General features: G+C 39.6%; 1 protein-coding gene across 2 annotated transcripts in view; it reads left to right on the forward strand.

Moving 5' to 3' along the window:
• NCAPD3 (non-SMC condensin II complex subunit D3) overlaps positions 1-13,544 on the forward strand; it is a 71,992-nt gene that overhangs the window by 16,732 nt on the left and 41,716 nt on the right. For both annotated transcript variants that reach the window (XM_030829593.1, XM_030829592.1), the window contains exons 8-14: positions 1,001-1,134; positions 2,761-2,833; positions 3,569-3,694; positions 3,835-4,087; positions 4,543-4,599; positions 4,911-5,000; positions 13,061-13,134. In XM_030829593.1, coding sequence (XP_030685453.1) covers positions 1,001-1,134; positions 2,761-2,833; positions 3,569-3,694; positions 3,835-4,087; positions 4,543-4,599; positions 4,911-5,000; positions 13,061-13,134 — 807 coding nt within the window. The remainder of the gene's footprint in view (positions 1-1,000; positions 1,135-2,760; positions 2,834-3,568; positions 3,695-3,834; positions 4,088-4,542; positions 4,600-4,910; positions 5,001-13,060; positions 13,135-13,544) is intronic.

The following is a 13,544-nucleotide window of genomic DNA, read 5'->3' on the forward strand; positions in this document are numbered from 1 at the left end:
TCTCGCTCTGTCGCCAGGCTGGAGTGCAGTGGCACGATCTCGGTTCACTGCAACCTCGGCCTCCCGAGTTCAAGCGATTCTCCTGCCTCAGTCCCCCCTAGTGGCTGGGACTACAGGTGCGCACCACCACGCCCAGCTAAGTTTTGTATTTTTAGAGATGGGGTTTCACCATGTTGGCCAGGATGGTCTTGATCTCTTGACCTCGTGGTCCACCCTCCTCAGTTTCCCAAAGTGCTGGAATTACAGGCGTGAGCCACCGCACCTGGCCGGTATTTTTTTTTTAATTGTGAAAGTATTGACTTGATGTCAAGCAATGTTGGTTTTTAGCCTTATCTTTAATTATTTGATCTTGGACAGCTCACCTTTGGAGCTTTTTTTAATTATCTGTGAAGTGGAAATTATACATGTCCTGCAAAATTACATCATGGAATTGTTGTAAGGTTTAAAATTAAATGTATATTTATATATATATAGTAAAATCTAGCTATGTAGATGAAAGTGCTTAATGCAATACCTACCACTTGGTTTTCAGTAAATGTTTTACTTATTGGATGAATAAATTAATTAGTGACTATGTTATATGAGATAATATGTTGGAAAGTGCTTTGTAAACTGGAGGCACAAAGCAGGTGTAAAGTATCATTCTTCTCCTTTTAAATAAGGGAACATTAGTAGCATTCTTTGCCATTTGTAAATGACAGTTAATTCCCTATTTATCCTAAATTCTGGGTTATGATATGCAGAGGGTGGGGAGAGAAACTAGGTATTGTTTTTATCAGACATAGTATCTATCAGCCATTCTTTCACACTGTTTACATTGTGCATTTATTGTATACCTGCTCATTGTTTAAGAAATATATCCCTAGTGTTCAGCCAGCAATTATGCCAACCTGACCTACCTTCAGATGGCTTGAAATGGTTTACTACAGTCTGCATCACTATGTCTGAGACCCTTGTGTTCTCTCTCCGATCTTAAATTGAATTTTCTTTTCTCTTCTAGGTTATCAGTTGTGTTTTCCATCAAATGCTCAATGTAATATTAATGTTAGAAGTTGGTGAAGGATCCCATCGTGCCCCCCTTGCTGTTACCTCCCAAGTCATCAACTGTAGAAACCAGGCGGTCCAGTTTATCAGGTGAAGCACACAAATCATGAATTTTCACCCCGTCAGTCTCCCTCAGTACTCTGGGCCCTGCACTAAGATTTCTGATATGTGTAGAGTTAAAATTTCTGGCCTGATGGTGGTTTTGGGGGTGAAAACCAAGCACTTCATAGCTAATGTGCTTTCCGTGTCTGGGTCTCTGTTGGTAGGCTCCCAGCTAGGGCGCTGTTAAAGATATAGGAATCTGCAGGGCATGGGCCAGCGCCAGCCTCCAGCTTGTTTGCACTCAATCTGTGGGTCAGCCTCAGAGAGAGGATGGTGGCCCCTCCTCCTTTCTCTTGTCTGCTTTGCTGCAGCCCGTCCACCTCTTTCCCTTTTCTGTTGCTCTCTACTTTGCAGCTCTTTGCTTTTGTTCTTTGCCACTTTCTTCTTCTTTGCACTTTTCTATTCCTTTCCCTCTATAGAAATGACTTGAAGGAAAGGATTGAGTTGCTTTTTACCTCCGTAGCAATAATTGTTAGACTACTTTTCCCCTCATGGGTCACTCAGCTTCACTTAAAAGCTCTCATGCCTCAGCTTCATTGGCAAGGACATGTTTGCTGCGTCATTGGCTTTTCCTTCCCTCCTTCACTAGTTTTTGGCATGCAGCATGGAGGTGGTGCCGAGACATGGTGTGTATGTGCCAGTGTGTGCGTGCCTTAGGTGTGCACAGTATGGAGTTTAGTTGGAGACATGGGGTATGGATGACGTCATCTTGTGACTGAGCAAATGTCTCTCACCAAGGACTTTTTAAAACATTAAGTAACTAAAATGTTTTAAGTGAAAACACTATCATTTTGTTTTTTCCATGAGAGTTTCCCATATGCCAGTCGCAATAGTCTTCATGTAATGTTACAGATAAACATCACTAAAAATGGATCAAGTCTGGGCATTGTCGAAATTTCTTCTTGAGGCCGGGTGTGGTGGCTCATGCCTGTAATCCCAGCACTTTGGGAGGCCGAGGTGGGCGGATCACCTGAGGTCAGGAGTTGAAGACCAGCCTGGCCAACATGGTGAAACCCTGTCTCTACTAAAAAATACAGAAACTAGGCGTGGTGGCGGGCACCTGTAATCCCAGCTACTCAGGAGGCTGAGGCAGGAGAAACTCTTGAACCCGGTAGGGGAAGTTGCAGTGAGCTGAGATCATACCATTGCACTCCAGCCTGAGCGACAAGAGCAAAACTCCATCTCCAAAAAAAAAAAAAAAAGAAATTTCCTATTGGGTTACAGTTCGGAGAAGTAATGTTACTAATGCATTTCACTGAGCTACCATGAGGTGGTACTGTGTCTTAGTCAATTTTTATATTTATCCCCAAAGGATATATTTTACATCTTAATATGAAATTTAGTAAGTAGTCAAAAGAATTGTATGAAGATTACATTTTTGTTCTTACCTGATGACTTAGCTACTCTGCAGCAGCTCTCAAAACTGCACGGGAACTACTTAACAGTTTTCTACGATGACATTTTATGTCTTCACTCTTCATTCTACTGAAACCACTCTTACAGTGTGAGGGTAGAGTGTTTTAATAACTAGGATTTCTAAATATAGGAGTAGTGGTTTTTGAGGACAGTCACTGACTGTATTGTGAACAGTAGATGTGTTTTTCTTTTACAAAGCACCCTTGTGGATGAATTAAAGGAGAGTATATTCCCAGTCGTCCGTATCTTACTGCAGCACATCTGTGCCAAGGTACCGTTTGCCTTAGTAATATTAATAACATGGAAGTATATCACGTGTGAAGATAAATGTGTGCGTGTGTCGGTGGGGGAGGTATATGTTTCTTGGGAATGAGTCTGCATTGTTACTTAAAGTGGTTTTATTTAATGTTCACTAGATGGTCCCCTAGACAAAAGTGTTCTATAAAAAACAAAATTAAAAAACCAAAAAAAACTTTATTTTGGAAAAATGTTGAACATACACACAGAAACAGGGAAAATAGGATGGTGAACTACCACATACCCATCACCGACTTCCACAGTTTTGTGTCACTTAAACCCCTACCCCACGTCCCCCAACATGTGTATACTGGATTGTGTTTTGAAGCAAATTCCATCATATCCTTTCACAGTAATTCCTTAATATTATCAAACATCCAGTGTTCAAATTTCCATGATGACCTCTTAAATTTTTATAACCATTTAGACAAATGATTCTTAATTTGAACCTTATGAAACCTGGGGATCTAAAAACTCTCTGAAATTGTATACTAAATTTGTATGTGCATTTTTCTGGAGAGATGGTTTATAGATTTCCTTTAGATTAGTTTTCAAGGGTTCTAAAACCTAAAATTTATTAGTCATTTACCTAACATTTAAAGGTCATTGAACTAGTTGTACTCACCGGTTTTCAACTTGTATTACAAAATATGTTTCAGCCATCCTGCGGGTGGATATTGGTTGGTCAACTTCTGTTTCTGCTTTTCAGGTGGTAGATAAATCAGAGTATCGTACTTTTGCAGCCCAGTCCCTAGTCCAGCTGCTCAGTAAACTTCCTTGTGGGGAGTACGCTATGTTCATTGCCTGGCTTTACAAATACTCCCGAAGTTCCAAGGTAGGAGATAGCTCTGCATAAAACCTTGGGTCCTTTTTAAACTCTTTTTAAAAGGGTCTCTTTTTCTAGGTCTGAATGAGGAGGGTTCTTTGGTTCTTAACTCCCATCTGATGGCAATTCTTATGATCTTGCTTTACCAGATCCCACACCGGGTTTTTACTCTTGATGTTGTCTTAGCTCTGTTAGAACTGCCTGAAAGAGAGGTGGATAACACCCTCTCCTTGGAGCATCAGAAGTTCTTAAAGCATAAGTTCCTGGTGCAGGAAATTATGTTTGATCGTTGCTTAGACAAGGCACCTACTGTCCGCAGCAAGGCACTGTCCAGCTTTGCACACTGTCTGGAGTTGACTGTTACCAATGCGTCAGAGAGTATTCTGGAGCTCCTGATTAACAGTGAGTATGGCGACTGTTGGGACAGGAAACCGGTCTTGTGCTCCTTGAGAAATAGACTGCAAGGGAATCATTCTTTTCTGTGGCAAAAGTAATAGGTATGGCGTGATCTATTTTTACTCTCAAAACCATGTTTAGTATATTTTCTTGCCAAATAACTTTTTAAATAGGCAAGCCTGATACATTTGCAAGGCCTTTTAAAAGTGTTTCAGATATTCATATCTGAGAGGCGACATTGGTGGCTACCTTTACTGTTGCTTTGCATTGGTGGGCATTGGTGGTATTAGGATGAATCTCCATTTCAGTGCTTACCCAAGGAGAACGTTACCAGTTGTCAGCAATTTAGAATCTGTCTGCCTTGTCTTTGAGCCTAATTATCTTGATTTTGATTCCTCTGTGGATAGTTACTCAGTTTATGATGCTGACTCCTTCCTTCTTCTCTTTCTTCTTGTTTTTAGGTCCTACGTTTTCAGTAATAGAGGGTCACCCTGGTACCTTACTGAGAAATTCATCAGGTAGTGGATCAATACATTCTCAAATATTGAATGATTATCTTTTAAAAATTTGTGGAATATTTAAAATGTTTTTCTTACCTCCCTATTTACCTGCTTTAACATCGTACTTTTTTCAGAGAAGTTGAAATTCATTTCAGTAATAACGTTGTAACTTAAATGAGTAATGTGCCCTGCTAATGTTATTAAAAGTATAACACATTTTTAGCTGTGTTATTAAAAGTATAACACATTTTTAGCTTAATGACTGTAATTTTTTTTAAAGCTTTTTTAAATTTTTTTTTTTAATTTTTTTTTAATTTTTTTTTTTAAAGCTTTTTCCTACCAAAGGCAGACATCTAACCGTTCCGAACCCTCAGGGGAGATCAACATAGACAGCAGTGGTGAAACAGTTGGATCTGGAGGTATGTCAGATTTTATCACTGTCAGATAGGTAATGCTGCTGGATTTCAGACAACCGTAAGTAGAGTCTAAAACCTTGGATTTTTTTTTTTTTTTTTTTTTTTTTTTTTTCTGATTTATTCACCCCTAAGAGTTGAAACAGATGGCTGGGCGTGGTGACTCATGCCTGTAATCCCATAATCCCAGCACTTTCGGAGGCTGAGGCCGGCAGATCACTTGAGCCCAGGAGTTCAAGACCAGCCTAGGCAACACAGCAAGACCCCATCTCTTAAAAAAATATATAAAAGTTAGCTGGACCTGGTGGTGTGCACCTGTGGTCCCAGCTACTCAGGAGGCTGAGGTGGGAGGATGGCTTGAGTCCAGGAGTTCCAGGCTACAGTGAGCTGTGATCATACCACTGTACTCCAGCCTGGGCGACAGTCTATTTAAAAAATAAAAAAATGAAAATAACATTGCAGGGCAGTCTGCTTTTTTGTACCAACTTAGTTACTAAATAGCTGCATGATCTAGGGTATGCCTGTCGTTTTCCAGTTGTAACACCCTCCCATCTTTCCCAGACGGCTGTTGGGAAAGTCTGCAGAAACGACATTTAGGACAGTGATTTAAAGAGAGAGAGAGACAGATAAGAGAGAGAAAGAGCGTGTACGTAGAGGATTCATTACATCATTGGGTTTATTAATTTATTCAATAATCCTTTATCTGGTCCTTCCCAATGCGTTCCAGGCATTGGAGATGCACAAGTCTGTGAGACAGAGCTCCATCTCTTAAGGAGCAGTGGAGAGACAGGTGCTTGTGCACAGAAGTGTTCTCATATATACACTTGTACACACACATGTATGCGGAACACTGAGGTAGGTGCCGAGATGCGCAGAAAGCACCCTGAGGATGATTACATTACTGCTTTTATTATTCAGCCTAGAAGGTCAGCGTGAAATAGGTTCGGGAGGCTAGATATTAGCATGTATTACTCAAATTCAGAGCAATAACTGCATTTATAATAAACAGGTTTTCCAAATGTCATAGGAAAATGTACTCTGGAAAAATGCTGAATGTTTGTGTTGGCGCCAGACTTCGTCTAAACAGGTTATGGATTTACTGTGGCACAGACTTTTTCAAGCAATATCAAGTTGAGGTGATTTAATGATGCTTAAAAATTATGAAAGTTCGGGGACTCAAAGAGCCCATATTTCCAGTGTATTGTTCATAAGCTGAAAGGACATATATTGTTGGCATTAATTATACATTAAAAATTTTGTATAGTCACTTAGATGCCCTGCACTTTGCTCTCTTTGCTTTTTTTTAATTAAGGTAGAGTTCACACACCATAAAATTCACCATTTAAAGTGTATAATTTAGTTGTTTTAGTATAGTCACAAGATTGTACAGACTCATTCCAGAACATTTCATCAGCTGAAAAATAAACCCATAGCCATTAGCAGTCACTCCCCATGCCCCCTTCCTCCTACCACTGGCAACCACTAATTTTCTTTCCTTATAAAATTGCCTATTCTGGGCCAGGCACGGTGGCTCACACCAGTAATTCTGGCACATTAGGAGGCCGAGACGGGAAGATCACGAGGTCAGGAGATCGAGACCATCCTGGCGAACATGGTGAAACCCCATCTCTACTAAAATACAAAAAATTAGCTGGGCGTGGTGGCACACACCTGTAGTCCCAGATCGCAGGAAGCTGAGGCAGGAGAATTGCTTGAACCCAGGAGGTGGAGGTTGCAGTGAGCCGAGATTGCGCCACTGCACTCCAGCCTGTCAACAGAGCAAGACTCTGTCAAAAAAGAAAAAAAAAAAAAATTGCCTATTCTGGACATTCCACATAAATGCACTCATGTACTATGTTGTCTTTTGTGTCTGAGTTCTTTCACCTATAGCATGTTTTCAAGGCTCATTCATGTTATAGCATCTATCAGTACTTCATTCCTCTTTGTGCTGAGTAATAGTCAATTATAAGGATACACCACATTTTGTTTATCCATTCATCAGTTGATGAACATTTGGGTTGTTTTCACTTTTTGGCTCTTGTGACTAATGCTGCTGTAAGTATTCTTGTATGAGTTTCTGTATAGATGTGTGGTTGCACTCCCTTTGAGTGTATACCTAGGAGTAGAACTGCTGGGTCATATGGTAACTCCGTATTCAACATTTTGAGGAACCACCAAACTTTTTCAAGTGGCCACACCATTTTACAATCCTGCTAGCAACGTATGATAATCCTATTTCTCTGCATTCCTACCAACACTTGCCATGTCTGTCTTTTTTTATTTTAGCCATCCTTGTGGGTATGAAGTGGTACTTGTGGTTTTGATTTACATTTCCCTAATGGCTAATGAAGTTGAGTAAATTTTCATAGGCTTATTGGCCATATAAATATGTTTTCTTTGGAGAAATGTCTATTCAAGCTCTTTGTCCATTTTTTAATTGGGTTATCTTTTATTTTTGAGTTGAAAGAGTTATTGTTATATATATACACCTTATCAGATATGTGATTTTTTAAAGACTTGTCCCATTCTGTGGGTTGTCTTTTCAAATGGTATTCTATGAGGCACAAAACATTTTAATTTTGATGAAGTGCAATTTATCTTTTTCTTTTTTTACTCGTGCTTTTGGTAGCACACAGCTCAGAAATCACTGTGTAATCCAAAGTCACAAAGATTTACTCCTGTGTTTTCTTCTAATGCTTTTATAGTTTTAGCTCTCACATTGAGGTCTTTGATCAGTTTTCGCATATGGTGTGATATAGGGGGTCCAGCTTCACTCCTTTGCCTGTGACTATCCAGTTGACATAGCACTGTTTCTTTCAGCCTGTTCCTTCACCTGTGTCTTGGCAGCCTTGTAAAAAAATCACTTGGCTGACTTGTATAAGCTCATGAGCTTATTTATGTGCTCTATATTCTCTATTAATGGAATTTTATTTCATTAATCTATATGTCTGTCTTTATGTTCCACATTGTGTTGATTGCTGTTGTGTTCTAGCGTAGGAGAGGGGAAATAACTTTTTCTTCGGTCCTCATGAGTTCTTCCTTGGGATGGATCCCCGTAACAAGACAAACAAGTTTATTAACGTGTCTAGTGAGTGTTGTGCGGGAGAGATCTCAATGTAAAGTAACTGAGGGCTTAGAACTCCACTTACATAACACAAAACACCATACCCAAAAAATGCTGGCAGCACAATACACTGGAGACTCTCTGTTGTCCCCTTTTGATGGTGTGGTTGACGGGGAGCTACTCTCGCTGCCCAGAATCGTGAGAGTGTATCATCCTGCACGTCACTAGCTGGGAAGTGAGCAGAATTCAAAACTCAAAGTATGGTTTGAATGTGCATCGCTGTCACCTTATTGCAAAATGAGAAAATCCTAAGTCAGGGACTGCCTGTATGTGGGAAGAAAATAATGGAGTGAGTTTTGTGAATTGCTCTGGGCTGATAAGGGTCTAGAGACCCTGTGAGTAAAGGAGAATTTATATACTGCCCATAGGAAGAAAAGGGAAAGGATAGACAGCTTTTTCTCTGTTTGCTGCTGCTTTTTTAATTGTATGCTTTAATTGTCTTCCCAGAAATAATTTTTATGTCAGTCATATTTTGGCATTAACATAGTGTCCTGTGATGGTCAGTTTTGAATCAGGAAGTGTGAGTTCTCCTCCTGTCCCTTTGTTCTTTTTTAAAATTAGTTTGGCTATTCTGGGTCCCTTGTATTTCCATATGAATTTTAAGATCAATTGCCAATTTCTGCAAGAAAAAAAAAGCCATCTTGGATTTTGATAGGGATTGATCTGTACATCAGTTTGGGGAGTGTTGCCATATTCGTTTGTTAATTCCTCTAATCGATGAACACCAGATGTCTTTTTATTTCTTTAGGTCTTTAATTTGTTACAGTGATGTTTTGTAGTTTTCAGTGAACAATTGTTGCTCTTTAAATTTTGTCCTAAGTGTTTTTATTCTTTTCAGTAGTATTGCAAATTAAATTGCTCTCTTAATTTCATTTCTGAATTGTTCATTGCCAGTTTTTACAAATTATTTTTGATAATTGATCTTCTGCAACCTTGCCAAACTCATTACAAGCTCTAATGATTGTTTTGTGGATTCCTTAGGATTTTCTTGATGTAAGAACAAGTCATCTGTAAATAGAGGTAGTTCTACTTCTTCCTTTCCAATCTGGATATCTTTCATTTCTTTTTCTTGCCTATTTGTTGACAAGAGTCAAGCTCTGTAAAATATTTGAAGACATGTATTCTGAGCCAAATGCGAGTAACCATGGCCCGTGACACAGCCCTCAGGAGGTCCTGAGAACACGTGCCCAAGGTGGTTGGCTGCAGCTTGGTTTTATACACTTTAGGGAGGCGTCAGACATCAGTCAAATACATTTAATAGATACATTGGTTTGGTCCCAAAAGGCAGCACAAGGTGGGGAGGGTTTCAGCTGATAGGTAGATTTTAAATTTTTCTTGTTGACAATTGGTTGAGTTTATCTAAAGAACTGGGTTCAACAGGAAAGAATGTCTGGGTTAAGATAAAGGATGGTGGAGACTAAAGTTCATTACTGCAGAGGAAGCCTTCAGATAGTAGGCTTCAGAGAGAATAGAACATAAATGTTTCTTATCAGACTTAAAGTCTGTGTTCCTGGAGGGTGTAATGAGGCATGTCTGACCCCCACGTCCCGTCCTGGCCTGAACCAGCCTTCAGGTTAAATTTTAGAGTGCTCTGGCTGAGGAGGAAGTCCGTTCCGATGGTTGGAGAGCCTTAGAATTTTATTTTTGGTTTACAGTCTGTGGAATGATGTTGAAAAGAAGTCAAAGAGCAGACTTCTTTGTCTTTTTTCTTTACTTAGGGGAAAGCTTTTGGTCTTTACCGCTGAGTACGATGTTAGCTGTGAGGTTTTTAAGATGGCTTTCATCAATATGACGAAGTTTTCTTCCATTTCAGGCTTGCTGAGTTTTTATCATGGAAAGGTGCTGGAATTTGCAGATACTTCTCTGCATCTGTTTTGAGATGATTGTGTGGTTTTCTTTGTTCTGTTACCATGCTGTAATTTACATTGATTGATTTTTCACAGGTTGACGATATTTCATTCCTGGGATAAATCCCAAGCATGGTTGTATCTTGCTGGATTTGGTTTGCTGGTATTTTATTGAGAATTTTGGTGTCATATTCATAAGGAATATTGATCTCTTGTTGTATTAAGCCCTTCTTGCATTGCTATAAAGAAATAATGTGGCCAGGCATGGTGGCTCATGCTTGTAATCCCAGCACTTTGAGAGGCCAAGGCGGGTGGATTACTTGAGGTCAGGAGTTGGAGACCAGCCTGGCCAACATGGTGAAACCCCATCTCTAGCCAAAATACAAAAATTAGCTGGGCATGGTGGTGGGTGCCTGTAATCCCAGCTACTTAGGAGGCTGAGGCAGGAGAATCACTTGAACCCAGGAGGTAGAGGTTGCAGTGAGCCAAGATCACGCCACTGCACTCCATCCTGGGCAGCAGAGTGAGACTCTGCCTCAAAAAAAAAAAAAAAAAAAAGATGCGAGACTGGGTAATTTATCAGAAAAGAGATTTAATTGGTTCATGGCTCTGCAGGCTGTACAGAAAGTACAGCACTGGCATCTGTTTCTGGGGAGGCCTTAGGAAGCTTAGAATCATGACAGAAGGCCAAAAGGGAACAGGCGTTTCACATGGTAGGAACAGGAGAAAGAGAGAGAGTCAGGGGGAAGGTGCCACACACTTTTAAATGGTCATATCTCACAAGAACTCACTCATTATTGCTGTCATGAAGACAGCACCAAGCTGCGAGGGATCTGCCCCAGTGATCCAAACACCCCTCCCAGGCCCCACCTCCAGCACTGGGTGTTACAATTCAATATGAGGTTTGGGTGGGGACAAATACTCAAACTGTATCAGTTGTTTTCTTGAGATGTTTTGGTTTTGCTATCAGGGTGGTACTTGCCTAAGATGAGCTGGGAAGTGTATTCTTTTCTATGTTTTGAAAGAGTTCATGAAGCATTGTTCATTTTTGCTTTAACATTTGTTAGAATTCTCCAGTAAAAGTGTCTGGTCCTTAGGGAGGGGTGTGTGTGTGTAAAGTTTTTTTGATTACTAATTTAGTTTCTTTTTTTTCTTTTTCTTTTTCTATTTTTTTTTTTTTTTTTTTTTTTTTTTGAGATGGAGTTTCGCTGTTGTTGTCCAGGCTGGAGTGCAATGGCACAGTCTTGGCTCGCTGCAACCTCCGCCTCCTGGCTCAAGCAAATCTCCTGCCTCAGCCTCCCAAGTAGCTGGGATTACAGGCACCCACCCCCACACCCAGCAAATTTTTTTGTATTTTTTGTAGAGGTAGGGTTTCAACATGTTGGTCAGGCTGGTCTTGAACTCCTGACCTCAGGTGATCCGCCCACCTCGGCCTCCCAAAGAGGTGGCATTACAGGCGTGAGCCACCGTGCCCAGCCACTAATTTAGTTTCTTTACTCGTTACAGGTATATTCAGATTTTCTATTTCTGTTTGACTCAGTTTCTGTAGTTTGTGTCTTTCTAAAATTTGTCATTCTAAAAATTTGTTTATTTTATGTAGGCTACTTAATTTGTTGGCATAAAATTGTTCATAGTATTCCTTTGTAATCCTTTTTACTTACGTAAGGCTAATAATAGTAATGTCCCTCCTTTCTTGATTTTAGCAATTTCAATTTTCTTTCTTATTTTCTTCGCCAGTCTAGCTAAAGGTGTATTCGTTTTGTTGATCTTATCAAGGAACCTACTTTTAGTTTCATCGATTTTTCTCTATTGTTTTCCATCTTTTATTTTTTAAGCTGCCTTCTTATATATAAGCAGTTCCCGAAGTGTGTTTTGGGAGCCCTCAGGGGTCCTTGAAGTAGAAATGAATGCGTGTTCATTTGCCTTCCACACTCTGATTTTCTCACCAAAGCATATTGGAGTTTTCCAATGGTCCCATGACTTATCAAATTGCAACAGATTGCAGGTAGAAACAGAGATGAGAATCCTGTTTAATATAAGCCAGATGAGAGATAAGCTGGCTTATATTAAGCCAGACATTTTAAAGTTTGCAAAACTCTAAAACAGTGCCATTCTTTTTTTTTAAATGGGGTCTTGCTGTGTTGCCCAGGCTGGACTCGAACTCCTGGGCTCAGGTGATCCTCTGATCTCAGGCTCCCCAGCAGCTGGGATTATAGGCACATTCCACCACATCCAGCCTTTTCACTATTTTTTGTTTGTTTTGGAAAATATAGTTGTTTTTTATGAAAAAGTACTAACAGTAACGTATCTTGCTATTTTAAAATGAATTAGTAAATATTTTTACAATTCTCAGTTTAAATTTCTGATTCGTATTAAAAGATATAATCTCTTTAGGGTCCTCAGTAATTTTTAAGAATATAAAGAAGCCTCAAGGCTGGGCGTGGTAGCTGACTCCTATAATTTCACTGCTTTGGGAGGCTGAGGTGGGAGGATCACTTGAGGCTAGGAGTTCGAGACCAGCCTGAGCAACACAGAAAGATCCTGTCTCTACAAAAAAATTAAAAAAAAAAAATTAGCATGGTGGCTCATGCCTGTATTCCTAGCTACGTGGGAGGCTGAGGAGAGAGGATTACTTGAGCCCAGGAATTTGAGATTGCAGTGAGCTATGATTGTACCACTGCACACCACCCTGGGTGACAGAATGAGACCCGTCTCTTATTAAAAAAATGCCTTCAATTCAAACATTTTAAAGCTGCTGTTATATATTACCTCATCAAATCTTTAAAATAATCCTATGGGTTAGATACTCGTGTTTGTAGCTAAACAACATGGAAGAGATAAGTAATTCATTCACAATTTTAGAGGTAGGGGTCGAGATTTAAAACCAAATTTTTAATATTCCAAAGTTTATGTGCATTACAGTGAATATCTAATTATTCACATTTTCTTCTTTTTCCACACTGTAATTTCTTAGGATTTAAAACAAGCTAGTGAGTCTTTAAGATGAGTGTATTTTCTGGGTATTGTGTGGTGAAATGTTAACTGCTGTGTGACTTTTCTCCGGCTGTGATGACCCTTTGGTATTCCTTCTACAGAAAGATGTGTCATGGCAATGCTGAGAAAGAGGATCAGGGATGAGAAGACCAACGTTAGGAAGTCTGCGCTGCAGGTGCGAGTTCTCTGCACATTTTTTTTTTTAAGCACCAAAAACTTGGAAATGCAAAGGAATATCTTTTAAACTCCTAGGCCATATTCATTACTTAATTTGCTTTTCACTGAACTGTTAGTTGACCCTGATCCTGTTATATATGAATCATAGATGAACTGGAAGATTATTTATTTTTAAGCTTTCCTACAGGGTTTCTGATTTTTTTAAGAACCACAAATTTGTATCCTTAATTTGTTTAGAATAGGGATTCTTAACCTAGGGACCATGGGTGGATTTTAGTAGGCTCATAAAATTGTTTGTAAATATTTGTTTATATAACGTTTGTTTTTCTCTGAGAGAGGATCGGATTCTGAAAAATGGGATGTTGTGAGGGGGAGGGTTGGATCCATGACCCCAAAATGTTAAGAACC

This window comes from Nomascus leucogenys, chromosome 15 (assembly GCF_006542625.1).
Source record: "Nomascus leucogenys isolate Asia chromosome 15, Asia_NLE_v1, whole genome shotgun sequence".
Classification (NCBI taxonomy): Eukaryota; Metazoa; Chordata; class Mammalia; order Primates; family Hylobatidae; genus Nomascus; species Nomascus leucogenys.